We start from the raw sequence: 17,769 nt of genomic DNA, 5'->3' as shown, positions 1-17,769 counted from the left end.
TCACACACACACACACACACACACACACACACACACACACACACACACACACACACACACACACACACGCGCGGATACTCAAGCAGTGAATCAAGTTTCTCGATTTAAACCCTTCCCAACCGAACAATACTTTGCCTTTTATTCCGTTTTGCTTTCAGAACATGAAAAATGAAGAAATGAGCACCGTCGTCGTCATGAATTTGGTAAGCGCTGATTCAAAGCGTGCCTTCCACCCGAACATTTTTTTTTTTTTTCAAAGAACTTTGCAAACAGGAGTGGGCAGATTACAACTTGTCATGGGATCCCAAAGAGCACGATGGGATTGAGGTGTTGCGGATTCCCGCTTCAAAAGTGTGGCTGCCGGACATTTATCTGATTAACAAGTAAGGCGACTGACTGCATCCGTGCTGGGATTTAAAACGACAACACAGCTCACACATTTTGTCCTCGCCATGTTTTTTTGTTGACTCGTAGCAACGACGGCGTGTTTGATGTGGCGCTGCATGTTCACGTCCAAGTGTACAGCAACGGCAGGGTGACCTGGACCCCACCTGCACTCTACCTGAGCTCCTGCGGCGTTCGGGTGAGGAGAGAACGTTCTTGAGCGACAACACAACATTTCTGCTTTTTCCCTGGTCTAAACTGGATCCCCGATCTAAAGCTTTCCTTTCCGCCCCCCACGCCCAGGTGACGTATTTCCCCTTCGACTGGCAGAACTGCAGCATGCAGTTCCGCTCCTACACGTACGACTCCACCGAGATCGAGCTGCAGTACGCCCTGGATGCCAACGGCAACGAGATACGGGAGATCCAACTGGACGAGGCCTTCAGCGGTGAGGCAACAAAGTACACTCAGGGGACACTTCATTCTTCTCAGAATAATGATAGGATCAATCATCTCATCAACTTTACTTTGGAGTCAGCCAGCACTCACTCAAAAGTCTCCAGCCTGTGCCGCATATATCCCGAAAATAACGACCTCCAAATGCACATCAGACAAGCACCCTTGCTATCAATTCCTTGAATTTGGATTCCTGTACAACAGCGGTCCCCGACCTTTTTTTGCCCCACGGACTGGTTTAATGTCAGACAATATTTTCAGGGACCGGCCTTTAAGGTTGGATAAATACAACAAAATAATACGACCTGTATGAAAACTGTTATATTTTCTAAACATAATAATAAACACGAATCATGACATGAAGAACGTCCTATTTGGCCGCAACGTTCTCTGGTCGCTATGGTAATGTTTAAACGTGCCTTCAAAATAAGATACACCGCAGATACAAAGTGAATGAAAAATACGACTTACCATCGCCGCAAGTGGACTCAGTGCGTGGGAATCTCCCGTTGAGATAAATCTGGATTTTAAGTAGGACTCCTGATACTGTCGAGTAAATGCAGTCTTCTTTTTCTTGAAAGTCGTAGGCTCCTCTTCTGTTTCCTGGCTGGGCCCTTTCCTCTTCTCAAAGAAACTTTCCAAAGACTTTTGTTCTTTTTACTCATTTTGCTAGCTCCTGGGTTTCATTTTAGCGGTAACCTATCACGTGACCGAGAAGCGCACCTTCACCTGCGTCAAGAGTGACATACTGTAGACGGATGTAACAGAGAATCCGGTCATTTTTTTCAAAATAAAACATCTTTCGTATTCCGAAATGAATAAAACGGAAGTCATGAAAGTCATTTATTCTTTCTGTGCGGCCCAGTATCGAATGATTCACGGACCGGTACCGGTCCGCCGCCCGGGGTGGGCTACCGCTGCTATACAGTGCTTCTATTCATCCACGGTTCTTCCTAAATGCTCGGCAAACAAAACTCAGTTGAGTTGAGCTGTATTAACGTGCTGACTGCGCGACCCCAGAGAGCGGCGAGTGGCACATCAGACACAAGGCGTGCAGGAAGAACATGAACAAGGACCTGTACGAGGACATGAGCTTCTACCTGATCATCGAGAGGAAGCCGCTCTACTACGTGCTGAACATCATCATCCCTTGCATCCTCATCACCATCATCGCCATCTTTAATTTCTACCTGCCGCCCGATGCGGGTACGGTCTGACGCCGGCGCGCCAAATCAAAACCACGTCCACATCAACGTGCCGATGTGACTTTGCTGAGATTGCCGCAGCAACACCTTGGCGTCAACTTTGCTCTCCGCCTCAGGTGAAAAGATGGGACTTTCCATCAACGTTTTGCTCACCCTCACCGTCTTCCTGCTGCTGTTGGCGGACAAAATTCCCGAGACCTCGCTGGGCGTTCCCATCATCGTCAAGTACATCATGTTCACCATGATCCTGGTCACCTGCTCCGTCGTCCTCAGCGTGGTCGTGCTCAACTTGCACCACCGTTCGCCCAACACTCACATGATGCCCCTGTGGGTCCGCAGGGTGAGATCACGCCACGCGACAGACTGCGCGGGGGGCATTTTCCCATTGGCCCTGAAAGTCAAAGAGATTTCCTTTTCCACAGATCTTCATCCACATGCTGCCCCCGTACCTCTGCATGCTGCGCCCCAAAGTGGAAGTGCCCTTGGCCCTCAAAATACTGCCTGCCCAGCGGGAGAAGAAAGTGTTTGCCATCAGCAAGGCGGCCGACGAGTACTTCATCCGCAAGCCGGACTCCTCCATTTTGTTCCCGAAACCCAACAGGTGAGGCCACGCCTATAAGCGATGAGGTCATCCGCGTTTCTGCGTACCTCTTCATTATTGTCGGGAAAAAAGCATTATAATGAGCGCCAAGAGCTGAAGGTCAGCCCGGTAAGGGTCTGTAAGAGCAATTTGATGAGGCCGCACTTTGTCCCAAGATACACGCACACACACACACACACACACACACACACACACACACACACACACACACACACACACACACACACACCTAATTGGATTTAGTGCATGTCTTGGCACCCGACACAGCCAATTTTAGTTGAATTAGTCTAATGAATTGTAATTTACTCCTCGCTGAGGGTCTACTTTGAGCATGATGCGAGGGGGGAGAAAAAACAGAAGAGAAAAACTTGCGAGGCAAAACAAGCCTGTTCTCTTCCTCTTCCGTTATCTCGATGCCCACAAATGAGGAGCCCCCCCCCCCCGCCCCCTTCATACCTTCCCCTTGCATCACAGAGGTCACACCCTCTTTGCCAGGACCACCACTGCATCGTAAACTCATCTAGTGTTTGAAGTGAATACCAAGCAGGCTGTTTCGCGCTCAGGCCTGTTCGGGATCCAAAGCAACACTGCCCTCTGGTGGTCAGTTGTCAAACCACAGGCAAAAAGTAAAAGCAAGAATCTGAACTGCTCAGCTATTGCTACCAATTGTGAAATGTACTGAAGTACAAAAGTCTAACTGAATCGTTTGATAATATACACACAGCAAGCTCTTCATCCTCCCAACACTACAAAATCCAAATGATGACGTCTGTACGTTTTGTCATCTTATGCCGTCCTGAAACTCACCGTCAAGACTGTTTGTTTGAACGCAGGTTCCAAGCTGAGGGCAAACCATCCGACCTAAGGAAATTCATCGACGGGCCCAGTAGCTACCTCTCACTGCCACCCGAACTCAAGTCCGCCGTTGAGGCCATCACGTACATCGCCGAGGCGCTGCAGGCCGAGAAGGACTACGAAGCGGTGAGAGTTGCGCCATCCACAAAGAATCTCTTTCATGACAAAGGGGGGTGGGGGCGGGGGTTAACTATGCCTCTCTGATTCTGCCTTCCGCATGCGTCGCAGCTGAAGGAGGACTGGCAGTACGTGGCCATGGTGGTGGACCGCATGTTTCTCTGGATATTTGTCATCTTCACCACCGTGGGCACCTTGGCGATTTTTATTAAGGCCAGCCTCAATCGCGCGCCCACCGACCCTTTCTAACACGCCGTTGGAAAGAAAAAGTAAATCAACTTCGGCCTTTGTTTTTTTGGGGTTTTTTTCTACTGACTTGCGTGAACGTGTGAAAGTTGAGGTGGGTCGGCCAAATGTTGCACACGTTTGATTTTACGCGCATATGAATAAACATCGTGACTCTTCGCAGAGGAGCAGCCCGGCTTGAGAACGCCAACACACCAAAGCCCGAGCCCAGATTCCAAGTGGGAACCTCAGAACTGTGAGGCAGACGTGCGAATCCGCTAGTTTGATTCTGTGCTAAAAATATTCATACGTGTTCATCCGCGCCGGAGCGTGGATCCGGCATGGCATAAATATTCCGACGCGGTGTCAACAAATAAACACATGAGGCAGAGCAGATGCCATAATGACCCGGCTGTATGCTTTTCATTTCAATGTGTCACAATGCGCCGCGGTGTGTCACATGCTTGATGGATATTCCTGTGCCTAAACTAATCCTCTTTGTATTTAAAGCACTTATGTGTGTTTGCACAGGGAGGCTATTCTTACATGGCAGCTGTGAATAGCTTGTGGAATTCCCACTGTATAGGTGACCTTTCTGTATGTTTTGTTTTTTTTGTTGTTTTTTTTTTTTTTTTTCCTCGTTCCGTCCTAGACTCTGCGGTCGGGATGTCAATACGCACTTGCCTGCAAATGTGTTTGGTTTTTTTGTCGACATTAATTTCAATAAATATCTGAAGTGAGATCATACAAACGGCTTCATTTGTTTTGAGAATACTTGCAAGAAACACACACACACACACACACACACACACACACACGCACGCACACGTACACACACACAGACATGCGCACACACACACAAGCTGGCACTGGTTCAGTTTCCCTCATGGACTTCCCTGACATTCATATGTGTTAATACAGGGCCTGGACGCACAAAGACGTACATACATAATATAGCAAATAATGAATCCAAAATTGGATGAAGAAAAAGAAAGTAGCTCCATAGCCACACCGGTAACATTAGCTTGCCGATCGCGACATCCTGAAATTGTGGCGGCAAAGACCAAGCAAGGGGATTCACAAGGAGCCTGTGTCATTGAAGCATTTATACAGCGAGCAGGCACAAAGCAGCCGGCCGAGCTGGAGACGTTTTCCCTTTAGCCACCATCAACCTGTGGCTGATTAATGACCCATTTATGTTTTCCCTTCGGAGAGGTCGGCCGTTGCAAGGTAAACGTGAGACTCTGACCCAAGACACAGTAGCTGAAAGTTGAATGTATTATCATTCTGTGGAACACATTCTTGCCCTGACCGAAAAACACAGTGCGGTGCCATGCATTGTAATCACCGTGGAGATGTACGGTTCAAGGCGCAGCTCGGGAACGTACGTGTACTTTTTGGACCTTGCAAAAGGCACTTGAAAGTCAGTGTAGGCTGCACGTCAAGTGACACCGATAGATCAGGAAATCATAAAAATTCAGTGCACGCCACCCAAGCGCGCTCTTCCCCCAAAATATCTCCATCGTCATCGCGCATAACCCGCCGCTGGTCCTTCATCCCCATCGGACCAAGACCGCCCCTCCATTTCCTCTTTGTTCCTCCCCACCCACCGTAGCCACGGTCCCGACATTCTCAGATTGGTGCGCACCAACAGGTGTCTGCTCCAAAGGCTTCCCAGTACAAACACATTCCAGCTTCTAAAGTCACTCTCGGCACCAGTAACCAATCAGGCCGTGGTTTCCCCATCGTTGAGGCATGACCCGGAGCAGGCAAAGACAACGGCGAGAGAGTTCTTTGTTGGACGACGAGCTGCCAAAAGGTGCCAAATAGATGAGCGGAAGCGTTGACTTTTCTGAGCTGGAGCGATTGGAGAGAGCCACGTCCATCTGGGTGAAGGGGCAGAGGGGTGACCTGAGTGAGGTCTTTGGACTACCGCAAGAAGATGAGTGGACCACATAACGTGAAGGAGGTTCACCTGAACGCCAACCAACTCGTTATCCTCTGCCTTTGTCTCTCGATGACAGGTAAGCATACGACTGCTTTCTAAAATGTTCCTTTCGCGTATTTCGGAACAGATTTGGATGCAGAGACGGCAAGATCTCCTCCCTAGTACATCCCAAAGGGGTTTGATGGAGTTCTTTGACCTTCCCCAAACTAATTCCTTCATGTTGGAAGCACAGCAACGCTCATCTCCCTCCCGATTGAATCGATGAAGCAGCACCCCTCAATACACATCCTGTACGATCGTTTCATTTCACTAAAGCGCAGATTGTCATAGAAGGTCAAGAGAGGACTTTGGATTTTTACAAAAGACCCGAGACAAACGACGTTGCACACAGCTGACCACCCCAGCCATGAGAAAAACCAGTCGTGGGCCTCCTCTGATTTCTAGTGACTGCACATTTCCAATAAATGATAGTTGAGTATCACGGGCGCATGTGAAAGCAAATTGGCAACCACGATGTTCTAATTCAAAACGACTTGAGACCGCCATCTCTGGTACACTCAATAAAACATATTAACACATCATTGTTTGATAATCAGAGTCTATTTGGGGCCCAGATGGCGCTGGCATCCCAGACATCCCTTTGATCCCGCTCCCCTGCTGCATATCAATTACATTAGCTCAGTCACCTTTGCGACCCACCACACACCACCAGCACCTGCCCAGCTGACCGCTCGCGCCGTGTGTCCTGGTTGTCCTTCTTTGTGTCTGCCCCATGTCTTGTTGCGCCACATATTTGCGAGGAAGGTCCAGTTTGTCATCAGAGGACATATTTGGGTTCCCGTGTCATCAAACTTTGTGCAAATCATTGACTCCCAGTTTGCTATCCAAGCTCTTTTTTGTTGTCGCCATTTTCCTTTCGTTGTGGCAGTCCGCTTCTTACTTGACAATCACGCCATGTTTTCGTGGTTCACTGAGAAATAATAGTTCGGAAACAAGGTGGCATATCCATGTCAACCGCTTGGCGTGCGACAAGCCCAAAATGCACACCTCCGCTCCATTTCTGATCTGCATCACTATTTCGTATCGGCGTCCGTAATTGACGGTGCGTGTTGCCGCAGGGGCCTCAGAAACCGAGCGGAAGCTCCATCAGAAGATATTTAAGGACTACAACTTGAAGGTGCGACCCGCACAGTACTGGGAGGAGAGAGTGATGGTGCGGGTGGGAATGACTCTGTCCCAGCTCGTCAGCTTGGTTAGCGCACACACACACACACACACACACACACACACACACACACACACACACACACACACACACACACAAATGCGGTCATATATGACATATGGTTGACCTCGGATACGTGTGTCTACCTGACTACAGAATGAGAAGAATGGCGAGATGACGACCAACGTGTTCATGAATCTGGTATGAGAGTACAAACACACAGAATCACTCCAGCCAAGGTCACTTTTCACTTTTCATGCCCCACAAAACAATTTCCCACTCGAGTTTGACCTTTTTCCATCTTTTGCTTGCCGCTAAATGACAACTTGGGGAGGGGCTTTAAATTTGAAGCAGTACGAATGACGTATCGTGACTTCAATCATAATGGACCGCGGTAAACGAGAGCAAAGCAAATCCGCGTGGCCGTTGAAGCTGTACCATCGAGGTCAAAAGTATGACATGTTGGCAGGAGTGGAAAGACTACCGCTTGTCGTGGGACCCGAAGGATTACGACAACATCAATGTTTTGAGGATTCCCGCAAACAAGGTGTGGCGCCCTGACGTCTACCTCATCAACAAGTGAGTGTCCATTTCTTTCCGCCGACTTTCCAAATGTTGAGAAAGGCTGACTCGTTTTTTGTTCTCTCTGCAGTAACGACGGGCAATTTGACGTGGCGTTATATGTCAACGTCCTGGTGCACAATGATGGGAAAGTCAACTGGCTCCCACCGGCCATCTACCGCAGTTCTTGCTCTATCGAGGTGCGGTTCGGTCGTAGAGGTCAATCCGGTCATCATCCCAAAGCTCTTTTCGCCAACCAAGCTCTTCCATAGGTTGCGTACTTCCCCTTCGACTGGCAAAACTGCAGCATGGTTTTCCGCTCGTACACCTACGACGCCTCGGAAGTGGAGCTGCAGTATTATCTGGACGACGATGGGCAGGAGATCCGGGAGATAGTCATCGACGAAAACGCGTTCACGGGTGGGTGACGGACTTCGCTCGCCCCGAGTCATTGTTCTTGACATCCTTTCCATTTCCTGTGGCGTAACAGAGAACGGCGAGTGGAACATATGCCACAAACCCTCGAGAAAGAACGTCAAGGAGGATCTGTACGAGGACATCACCTTCTACCTGATCATTGAGAGGAAGCCTCTTTTCTACATCATCAACATCATTGTTCCCTGCATCCTCACGAGTGTCTTGGCTATCTTTGTCTTCTACCTTCCCCCCGGAGCAGGTGTGAAACTCAAGTTTTCTCGCCCTTGTCCGGGACAAAAAAAAAAAAGTGTAAAAGCGCCTCGTCGTCCGTCACACTTGCTTCGTAGGAGAGAAGATGACCCTCTCCATTTCGGTCCTCATCGCCTTGACCGTCTTCATGCTGCTGCTGGCCAACAAGGTCCCTGAGACTTCGCTGGCCATCCCCATCATCGTCAACTACGTGATGTTCACCATGATCCTGGTCACCTTCTCCGTCATCCTGAGCGTGGTCGTCCTCAACTTGCACCACCGCACACCCAGCACGCACATCATGCCCAGCTGGGCTCGCAGTGTAAGTCGAACGCCGAGTAACGTCGTCGTCTTTGCCTTTCGGATCGTATTCAGGGTTGCCCACTGTAAATCGTCTTCTTCTATGTCTCCGTGTCCTTTGCGTTTTCCGCTCAAAGTGTTCCCTAACAGCGTCCGTAAATCTCCTTTTTGGTTTTCCTCTTTGCCTCTGACCGAGCAGCGCCATTTCTGGTGTCCGTTCCCAGCTTGGAATAGTTTCAACATATCTCAACTTCCCTTGGAAATTGACCAGAGACGTTCCAACTGCTTTAGAAAGCGCTCCGATTTCTGACTTTGTCCTTCCAGTTCTTCATAAATTTCCTGCCCAAGTACATCGGCATGACACGGCCCGAGCAAGAGTGTCTTTCAAAGGAGGATTCCGGCGACCAAACGCCCGCCCCAAGCTTCAACGGACGACATCCTAGAGGGGAGTACTTCTTCCGCAACATCAACCCCGATCTCGTCATACCTTGGAGAGGCAGGTAAAGTCGTACAAATGCGAAAGCAACATTGTCTCGGCTTTCCCGCCGCCGCACCCGTCTTCGGTACATCCAACAGCCCATGTCAGTCAAGCTAAGCCTCGCGAACCAGCCACAGCCGCCAGCTCCTAAGCCACCATTTTGGTTGGGCATCAAGGTCTAATCCCACTGAGAATGTGTGAAGATTTGTGTGGTGACGATCTGTGTCACACTCAAGTTTATTTCTTCACGCTCTTTATCTTGAAGGGCCGTTTAGAGCGAGGCGCACCATTTATAAGGATGGCTGTGTTCTGATTTATCTCCTTTTTTTCGTAAGAATCAGCTCAGCAAGGATTGTGTTGATTCCAACTGATAATAGTCGAAGGGTCCCGTGTCTTCCTCATCTTTGTAGGTGCGAGAGTCCGGTGCGGCTCCAAAGGCTTCCGGAGACGGATGGATTCTGTCTGATTCTACCTCCCAACCTGAAGTCGGCCATCGCCGCCGTCACGTACATGGCCGAGCAGTTGAAGAAGCAAGATACGGACGATTCGGTGAGAAACGTGATCCGTCAAGACCTGTTTTTACAACCTCAATTCTCATATTTGAGCCATGAAACTGGATTCATTTCTTTCCAATGGTCCAGTCTCTGAATTGCATGAGACTTTTTTTTTTGTCCAATCAGATTTTAGCTAGTCTGTTGTCCCACGGCCTTCGCAATCAGTCTTGTTGGCCTCTGTAACTTCAACTGGACTCCATTAACAGTCGAACTATTTCTTTAAATCCATCCATCCATTTTCTGATGCGCTTCTCCTTACGGGTGTCGCGGGGCGTGTTGGAGCCTATCCCAGCTATCTTTGGGCAGTAGGCGGGGGACACCCTGTACTGGTCGCCAGGAAATCGCAGGGCACAAGTAGACGAACAGCCATCTGTACAAGGGACAATTTGGAGTGTTTCATTAGCCTGCCACACATGTTTTTGGAATGTGGGAAGAAACCAGAGTACCCGCAGAAAAGCCACGAAGGCACAGAGACAACATGCAAACTTCACACAGCGCTGTGAGGCTGACATGCTAACCAGTTGTCCACCCTCTCGAAACAGATCAGATCAAATCAGATTTCAAATACGTCCACACAGGGCTACACACTTGACAATGTCAGCAATCTTCTATACTCTTATTGGTTGGTCTGAGCAAAACTTGTTCCAGACAGTCGCAACTTGTCCCCTTGAATACATTTGAATAATCAGCATCTCCAGTGATAAGACGTATTTTCATGAAATATTTTTGTCGTGTTTTGAATAAATTATGATTGCGAACTGCTCCTGATGATGCACGCGGCACAGCTTGCCAGCTGTTTTCATGGCATTGTTTTGCACAGGATGGATGGTTTTTATGACGGGGCCTGTGTGTGCGCAGATGACCGAGGACTGGCAGTTCTTCGCCCTGGTGGTGGATCGTCTCTTCCTGTGGCTTTTTGTCGTCATTACTACTCTGGGCACTTTGGCAATGTTCTTGGACGCAAGTTTCAACTACACGCCAGACAACCCCTTCCCGTAAGAGGACATCAAATCACCCTCGTCAAGCGCCACACACCTCCCTCCAGGGTCATCATACGGTTGATTCATTTGAACTTGCGACACAGCTCAAGAGAGTATGTGACTTTCTGATGATCTGGGAAAAGTCCCTTTCCTTAACAGATATGCAATTTTGAAAAACAACATTAGTTTTATATTCCCATTCTGGTGCACAACAACACACTCTAGGAACATAATTGGCTTACAGAGCGGTTGAAATGTCACCGACCTATTTTCAGGCTCGCCGGTGTGCAGCGAAAGGCGCGAGACACGCTGCGCAGTGCGCACACAACTGCGGCAAATGTGTTATTTTCGCCACAGACAAAAGAAGGCCCCTTGCCATCTCCAGACTGGGACAATGAGCACAAAGGACAACACTACAGTCCACTGGTCCCCGTCCTGCTGCTATTCCGCTCAAGTTGGGCCCTGTTGCATAAGAGAAGCTTTCAGGAGCAAAACAACAGGGATGAAGGAAAGGGCGCCGCCCCCTTTCGGTCTTCAGGAAGAAGCCGCGAGTGGGCGCTTCACCGCTAATGCCTCACGAACTTCCAGGGACACTTGTGGGACTTCAATCGTCAGACTAGCCCTCCTTTTCAAGCACTTGAGACCAGGAGGAGCCCACAGAAAAGCGGAGGGGGAGGGAGTGGGGAAGCCCCGTGCATGTGAGAATGCTGTAAGTGCTTGTCTGGGGGCTGATTTAGCTTTTCTTCAGTTGACCATTGAACAACGGTTGAACCAGCGAGTCAAATGTGTCTTTACCGCTCAATAAAGAAGTGAAACGTGGAGTGCAAGAAGAAGTCAGCGAGGGGGCGGCTTTAAAGAGCAGCGCACTCTTTTTGTGTTCTCTACAAGCCAAGATCATCAAATAAATCAGGTTACCAATGGCGACAGCATCGGTAGGCCCCAGACTGTCCACAATCCCCCCCCTCCTCCTCTTTGTCTTCTGTAATGTGGAAAAGATACATCAAATGGGGGAGATCCAGGGCAACAATAAGGCATTTCTTGTCAGCTGCGAGGCAAAAAGCAAGACAAAAGGTCAGGGCAAGTCACCGCAAGGCCAAAGAAGCTGGTGGCGGACATTTGAATCTCCGCAAAAGTGACCGGATGAGAGATTGCGCGATGTGCCGCGGGGAAATGGGACCATTTCACCAAAAGTACCCGAAAGTCAAAGCAAATGACATGCCAAAGAAAAGAGCGTTGCTAACAACTCCATCAAATTTGAAGAGTTGAAAAAAAATCACAGTTCTCTCCAGGCTCCGTCAAACGACGTGCAACCACGCCTCCACCAGCCAACTGTCAATCAAATACTACTACTATAATCGACAAAAATGGATACTACTTTGTCTGGCAGTTTTCCTATCCCAAAAAGATCTACATGTTTCCAAATGAAGCCGCTTAACGCCTCAAGTGTCTGGAACATACCCCACCGGGTCGTCTGGGATATTCCACAGCCAACAACGAGGCGCTCTAACGCGGACTCGCCAGCCCGTAGCCCCACGATAAGGGTCGGGTAGAATGTTTAAAAAAAAACTTCCCCCTCTCTTCTACCTTTTCGTTTGTGATGTGGGTGCACTCACGGCTGACAACGAGGCGCTCTAAAGGATCCACGCCAGCATGACGCGAACCCCAAATCTCAGAATTCACATGACAGTCTTTATTGGTCCAAACATTATTCTTTCTTTGACAACAAATAACGTGTCTTTGTTCAGCTATACTTGACCAGCAGAGCAATTAAATGTTCTCCCGCTCAATGGCAGGAGATACAAAGAAACGATGCATCCACAAACAGAAGAGTAGTTTGGTGCTCGACTAAACCGGCCCACATTTCTCAGTAAGTAATTATGTGAGTATATTCAAATCACCCTTACTTCAGGATCTCTGCACTCGTGATGACAAACTATGTTTCTACGGCTCACAAGAAAAACTGAAATGTGCATTTTCCTTTCATATTCGTTCTCCTGTAGTTTTCCAGCCCCTCATTAGAATATCACTGTCAGAGATGTGCTGTAAATCAGCTCCGAGCTGTTTAATTGTCCGCGCGGGGTAGAGAGGCGGTGTAGGGGCAAGATCTGGGTCAGTACACATTTTACACACTCATAGAGGACAAACTATGCAAAAAAAAAAAAAAAAACAACAAACCGCCTGAAATGCCTCATGAGCATGAGAATGTCTGTAGGGACAAAAAAAAAAAAGAAACCATGGTGGCAACCTGTTGCTTTGCTTGCAAGTGGAGGGAACATTTCCCAGCAGCGGCTCCACACATGACAACAGCGCACACCCACATCTTGCACGCCCATCCCCAAGAAGAGCCCTCCGAGCTCACACACACACTCGTGCACGTACAAGAGCTTTTTGCACACAACTGCGCGACTTTGAAGACATTCTGGAAAGGAGGCCACGTTTCCTCTCGGGAAAGACAAATGGCCAACTCCGGGATTCAACTTTTGGGCTTCTTCCTGTCGCTGACTGGCATCGTGGGTCTGATCATCGGGACCATTCTGCCCCAGTGGAAGATGTCGGCCTACGTCGGGGACAACATCATCACGGCCGTGGCCATGTACCAGGGATTGTGGATGTCTTGCGCCTTCCAGAGTACGGGACAGCTCCAGTGCAAGATCTACGATTCCATCCTGCAGCTCGACAGTAAGTCGCTACACTTGCCGCTATTTTAAGTCGGAGGGGGTGGGAGAAAAATAAAATCCTTGTTTATTATCTTTCCAAAGAGGTCAGACAATTCGACATGGAGACATCTCAAACGTCTGGGCCGAGAGGGGCTCTCAAAGCAGGATTTTGAGAGCAGCCGATGAGGGCTGAACAAGTCATCAAAATAACATCGACATCGAAATGCTGCAGAGCGCAATTTTCAAATCGTAAAGGGAAGTAACTTTGGGGAAAAAAAAAGATTGCTAACCTAACCTATAAAAGCCAGAAAATATGTAGAATAAATTTGGTATTGTGGATCGGCAGATATTTTTTTGCATTTTATGCAAAATCTGTGACCGGTTGTAATGTCACATTTTGCCGATTGATCAATGATATCATTGATCGTATCCAGTCACCCCACCTCCATCCCCATACCCATATTTCCTGTGTATTTCATGTTTGTCAACGTTTTGGGGAGAATTTTTTTATTATGTTTTTGCCAATGCAATACAATGGGTGTCAACTATACGTTTGCCGGAAAACAGCGGGTGTCGACATTACAGTAAATAAACAAGCTGTTTAAATACTTTGGATCAAATGGTTCATCTTTGGATCGGTTCGGTCATGTGGGTTTTTCTTTTTTTTTTTTTTAATTCGCTGATTGGCTCCAAAATTTCGATTCCGTAAACCGAGAGTGTATGTCATACATATTTTTTTTTGGCTTATGTTTTGTTTAAAAAATTAATAAAATACATGGGAATAGGATGTTGAAAAAAATAAATAAATATTAAATTGCAATCGTAATAGTGAGGACGAAAAAAAACAAAAAACAATTACATGATTTTTCAAAATCATTCAACCCACTCGCCTACACGCCAATGACCCAATCGATACAAATACTACAGACAGACAGAGCCAGGTGGTCCAAACTGCTGAAGTCACTATTGCGATTCACTCAGTAAACCAGTGATAGAATATCAAATGTGAATTTTTCCATCCTGCTTACTTCAAGTAACGACACACACGTACGCAAGCACAATAATCAAAACACCTTTCGATAAGCGGCTTTCTAACGGTGACTTGAGATGGAAGCTGGTCCACACAGCACTTGCCTGCTTCCAGAAGGTTCCACAGGACCTTCTCAAATAATTAGAGGCCCCGCAACAGTACCAATGCTCCCCTCGCTACGGGAGGGTGCTGTTTGTGCGGGCCGGGGCGGACTGGCACAGACTGGTTCGAGGTGGACAGGGACAAAGGAAGGTTCGCACTGTGATGGTTTTATAGGAGGTGGGGTGGGGTGGGGTGGGGGGGGCACTGACAGATGAGGAGCGGACAGTCGTATTTCAAAGTGTGGCGCCACAGGGTTGTAACCCACGGTTTCGCTTCCAGGAAGAGTTGACACTGAAGCGACCCAACTGGCAACGAACCAAACGGAGCACACACACGCACACACAATAAATAAAAAGCAGCTTTTGAATCCATTCTTTTGTGCAGCATCTACGTGGCTCGTCGAGAAGTTTATTCATTGAGCGCTTCCTCATCAGAACATGATTGAATCCCCTCCAGGTTCTCTTCAAGCCACTCGGGCTCTGATGATCGTGGGCATCATCGTGTCCGTGGCTGGCCTGGGCGTGGCCTGCACGGGCATGAAGTGCACCACCTGCGGGGGGAGCGACAAGCTGCGCAAGGCCCGTGTCGCCATGACGGGGGGCATCATCCTGTTAGTGGGAGGTGAGTTTTACGGCTCCATCCGGTGACATCCAATACAAGAAGCGCAAAAATAGCAAGACAACACACACCGTATTTAAGTATAGGCACATGCATTCAAAGTCACAGATACTGCAGTGTGGAATGTCAAGATGGCAACGCCAAATTGACAAAAATAATACCTTCCACCTACATGCATATTTGGTATTGGTGTGATGCAAAAGGCTTAAAATACAATATAGAACTAACCTACATAGAATATAGATAGATAGATAGATAGATAGATAGATAGATAGATAGATAGATAGATAGATAGATAGATAGATAGATAGATAGATAGATATTCACTGTGTTGGTTCTTTATCCACGTCTGGTTGCTTCATGAGCCATTACGTTAGCGCTACTTTTTTTCACTTCTGTTATGATGAGATAGCATAGATAAGGACTTTATGGGGAAATAACAGCTGTAAACTGTAACAACAACCGCATGTTCAAGAGACATGTGCACTACTCATTCCAGTCTAAACAACAGCCATTGAAATACATAGGCCGATAAGACATGCTCTTTTTTTTAGCGCAAACCGGAAACACGTTAGCAGTCTCTATCTGTTGATGGTGCCACAGTGTCGTCTCGTGGCAATGTGGAGAATTGCAGCCAATTCTGAAACTAGGGTATTTTGACACGGGGACGTTTTGAGTGGACTGGACACTTTCCACACTTTGAAAAAAAACACACAGCTTGAATATTTGTCAGTTAAACAATAAATTAAGTTGAAATAACATCAAAATATAAATTATTGGTGGATATGGCAACAATGTTAGTTCACACAACAAAGCAAGCAATTTGCAAAATGCCAATTTTCACGACCACAAAACTTAAATGTTTCTGTTGAATTGCCCGACTAAAATTTTTATCAGTTTGCTGCCTTGAAATCCAGAGTTGACCGATATTTTAACTGAACCAAAAAAAAAAAATCATGATATCTAATTTATAGCTCGCTATTATTTCCATATATGACATCTGGTATTGCGTTTTGGGGAACACAAATACAAACGAACATCCAATCTTCAAGCTACATAAACGAGCGACAAGACTCATTCAACGAGCTAAATATAGAGAACCAACAAATCCATTGTTTATTAACCTAAATAAAATATTAATCTAAATTTCAAATTCTATGATTTAGTCGAACTACGTACGGCCAAGGTTTTCTTGTTTGTTGATTTGAAGAAAGATAAAGAAAGAAAAAGATTCTTTTCATAATTTAAATTTACTTTGTGAGATGATTAATTTTATGTTAGCGTGTTTTGGCCAATGATTTGAGTTTTTGTATTGGCGTGTTGTGGATAGTGATTTCCTTTTCCGAGTGGCTTGTTTTCCTGGAAACTGCTGTATTGACTGTTCTATTTTCGAGGAACTGATTGAATAAATGACCCAACTGTCCCACAACACATTATTATTTTTTTCCCCCCCCCCCCCCCCCCCCTTTAGGGCTTTGTGCCATCGTGGCTTGCTCCTGGTTCGCTCACAACGTGATCCGGGCGTTCTACAACCCCTACACTCCTGTCAACACCAAGTAAGCTCGGTTTGTGCTTTCACTTAAATCATTCGAGTTTTTTTTTTTGCATACCGTTCTGGTTGACGACACAGGTTTGAGTTTGGCGCCGCCATCTTCATCGCGTGGGGCGGTTCCCTCCTGGATGTCCTGGGCGGGGCCATGTTGGCAGCCTCGTGCTCACAAAAGAAGCAAGTCTCCAAGTACCCATCCGTGGCCAGTTCCCGTTCCGGGCCTGCCAGCGGAAACAAGGAATATGTCTGAATGTCATCAGTGTTAAACAAAGATATCCAAGTGAAAATGTGTGTGGGCCATCACTGAATCACTAAAGGGAGACTTTATGCGTTTAATAATTGCTTGCTTGTGACGCAGTACTGTCTCAACCACATGCGTTTATACAAGTGCTATTCACTTTAGACTACAAAAAACAGACAGGATACAAACTCCAGTCTGAATGGTGAATACAGAATCGTCCACACGTGCACGTCCAATTTCGACCTATTTTATAGTCACACATCAGCCAATGGGTTGAAAGTTATTTATTTGGCCAAACGTAGGTTGACTTTTAGATTTCAGGTTTGTAGATGGATGTCATATTTTGGTGAACTGCTTTTTTTTATATATATATACAAAGACATACTACTGATGCATGTAGCTGATATGTAGAAATAAAGGCATTGTAACATTTTATGTTTGTCATGTGGTCCGCTTTCCAAAACAGCAAAACCCCAAGTTGGTGCCCAGTATGAAAAAAAGGAAGACAAAATTCACAAGGAGGTGTTAAAAGTCATTTTCAACATGAGCATGATCACGTGATGCCATGTTTAATAAAAAAAAAATCCACAACATCCTCTACAAAGATAAGTTTATTTCCCCGGATGCACATTTGAAAAGTTGACCACTTTCATGCAAACGGCTGGCATAATCCACATCAAATAAAAATCTTGAGGAAAAAAAAAAAACGTGTTACAATTTCACTACCTCTCCCAAAAAAATTAAATTAAAAAAAAAAAACTCACATTATACCAGCATGAGCATCTCCGGACATTAATGACAATAATAATACAGTCAGTTGGTGCTTCTTGTCAGTGTGTGATTGTCTCAGCAAATCACAAGCATGTTTCCACGAGCTCATTGTTTAAATTGTAACTTCCAGTGTATCGACAAGAACATGACAATGGAGTCAAGACATTCACAACTGTACAGGTTCATCCTGCCACTTCCCCTCTCGGCATGCAGGCAACAGCGGTGCAGTGTCAAAGTACGACGACG

At 46.9% G+C, this 17,769-nt stretch overlaps 3 protein-coding genes across 3 annotated transcripts in view; all 3 read left to right on the top strand.

Annotated features, from left to right (window-relative positions):
* Positions 1 to 4,250, top strand: part of chrnb1 (cholinergic receptor, nicotinic, beta 1 (muscle)) — an 8,694-nt gene extending 4,444 nt beyond the window's left edge. The window contains exons 3-11 of the mRNA XM_019868633.1: positions 159 to 203; positions 274 to 383; positions 475 to 583; positions 688 to 832; positions 1,861 to 2,046; positions 2,162 to 2,385; positions 2,468 to 2,646; positions 3,480 to 3,627; positions 3,730 to 4,250. Coding sequence (XP_019724192.1) covers positions 159 to 203; positions 274 to 383; positions 475 to 583; positions 688 to 832; positions 1,861 to 2,046; positions 2,162 to 2,385; positions 2,468 to 2,646; positions 3,480 to 3,627; positions 3,730 to 3,867 — 1,284 coding nt within the window. The 3' untranslated portion in view covers positions 3,868 to 4,250. The remainder of the gene's footprint in view (positions 1 to 158; positions 204 to 273; positions 384 to 474; positions 584 to 687; positions 833 to 1,860; positions 2,047 to 2,161; positions 2,386 to 2,467; positions 2,647 to 3,479; positions 3,628 to 3,729) is intronic.
* Positions 4,251 to 6,768: 2,518 nt separating this feature from the next.
* On the top strand, positions 6,769 to 10,726 carry chrnb1l (cholinergic receptor, nicotinic, beta 1 (muscle) like). Its single transcript, XM_019868644.1, has 10 exons — positions 6,769 to 7,043; positions 7,173 to 7,217; positions 7,486 to 7,595; positions 7,669 to 7,777; positions 7,850 to 7,997; positions 8,068 to 8,253; positions 8,342 to 8,565; positions 8,868 to 9,043; positions 9,432 to 9,570; positions 10,434 to 10,726. The coding sequence occupies exons 1-10, from the start codon at positions 7,002 to 7,004 to the stop codon at positions 10,572 to 10,574; spliced, it is 1,320 nt and encodes a 439-aa protein (XP_019724203.1). The 5' UTR covers positions 6,769 to 7,001; the 3' UTR covers positions 10,575 to 10,726.
* Positions 10,727 to 12,297: 1,571 nt separating this feature from the next.
* On the top strand, positions 12,298 to 17,185 carry cldn7a (claudin 7a). The gene is made up of 4 exons (XM_019868650.1): positions 12,298 to 13,234; positions 14,801 to 14,965; positions 16,434 to 16,518; positions 16,593 to 17,185. Exons 1-4 carry the CDS (start codon positions 12,739 to 12,741, stop codon positions 16,759 to 16,761), a joined length of 915 nt encoding a protein of 304 aa, XP_019724209.1. The 5' UTR covers positions 12,298 to 12,738; the 3' UTR covers positions 16,762 to 17,185.
* The last annotated feature ends 584 nt before the right edge of the window (positions 17,186 to 17,769 follow it).

Source organism: Hippocampus comes, unplaced genomic scaffold (genome assembly GCF_001891065.2).
Source record: "Hippocampus comes isolate QL1 unplaced genomic scaffold, H_comes_QL1_v1.1 scaffold382, whole genome shotgun sequence".
Lineage (NCBI taxonomy): Eukaryota > Metazoa > Chordata > Actinopteri > Syngnathiformes > Syngnathidae > Hippocampus > Hippocampus comes.
The sequence above is the reverse complement of the archived record's forward strand: the minus strand, read 5'-3'. Positions and strand labels throughout refer to the sequence as shown.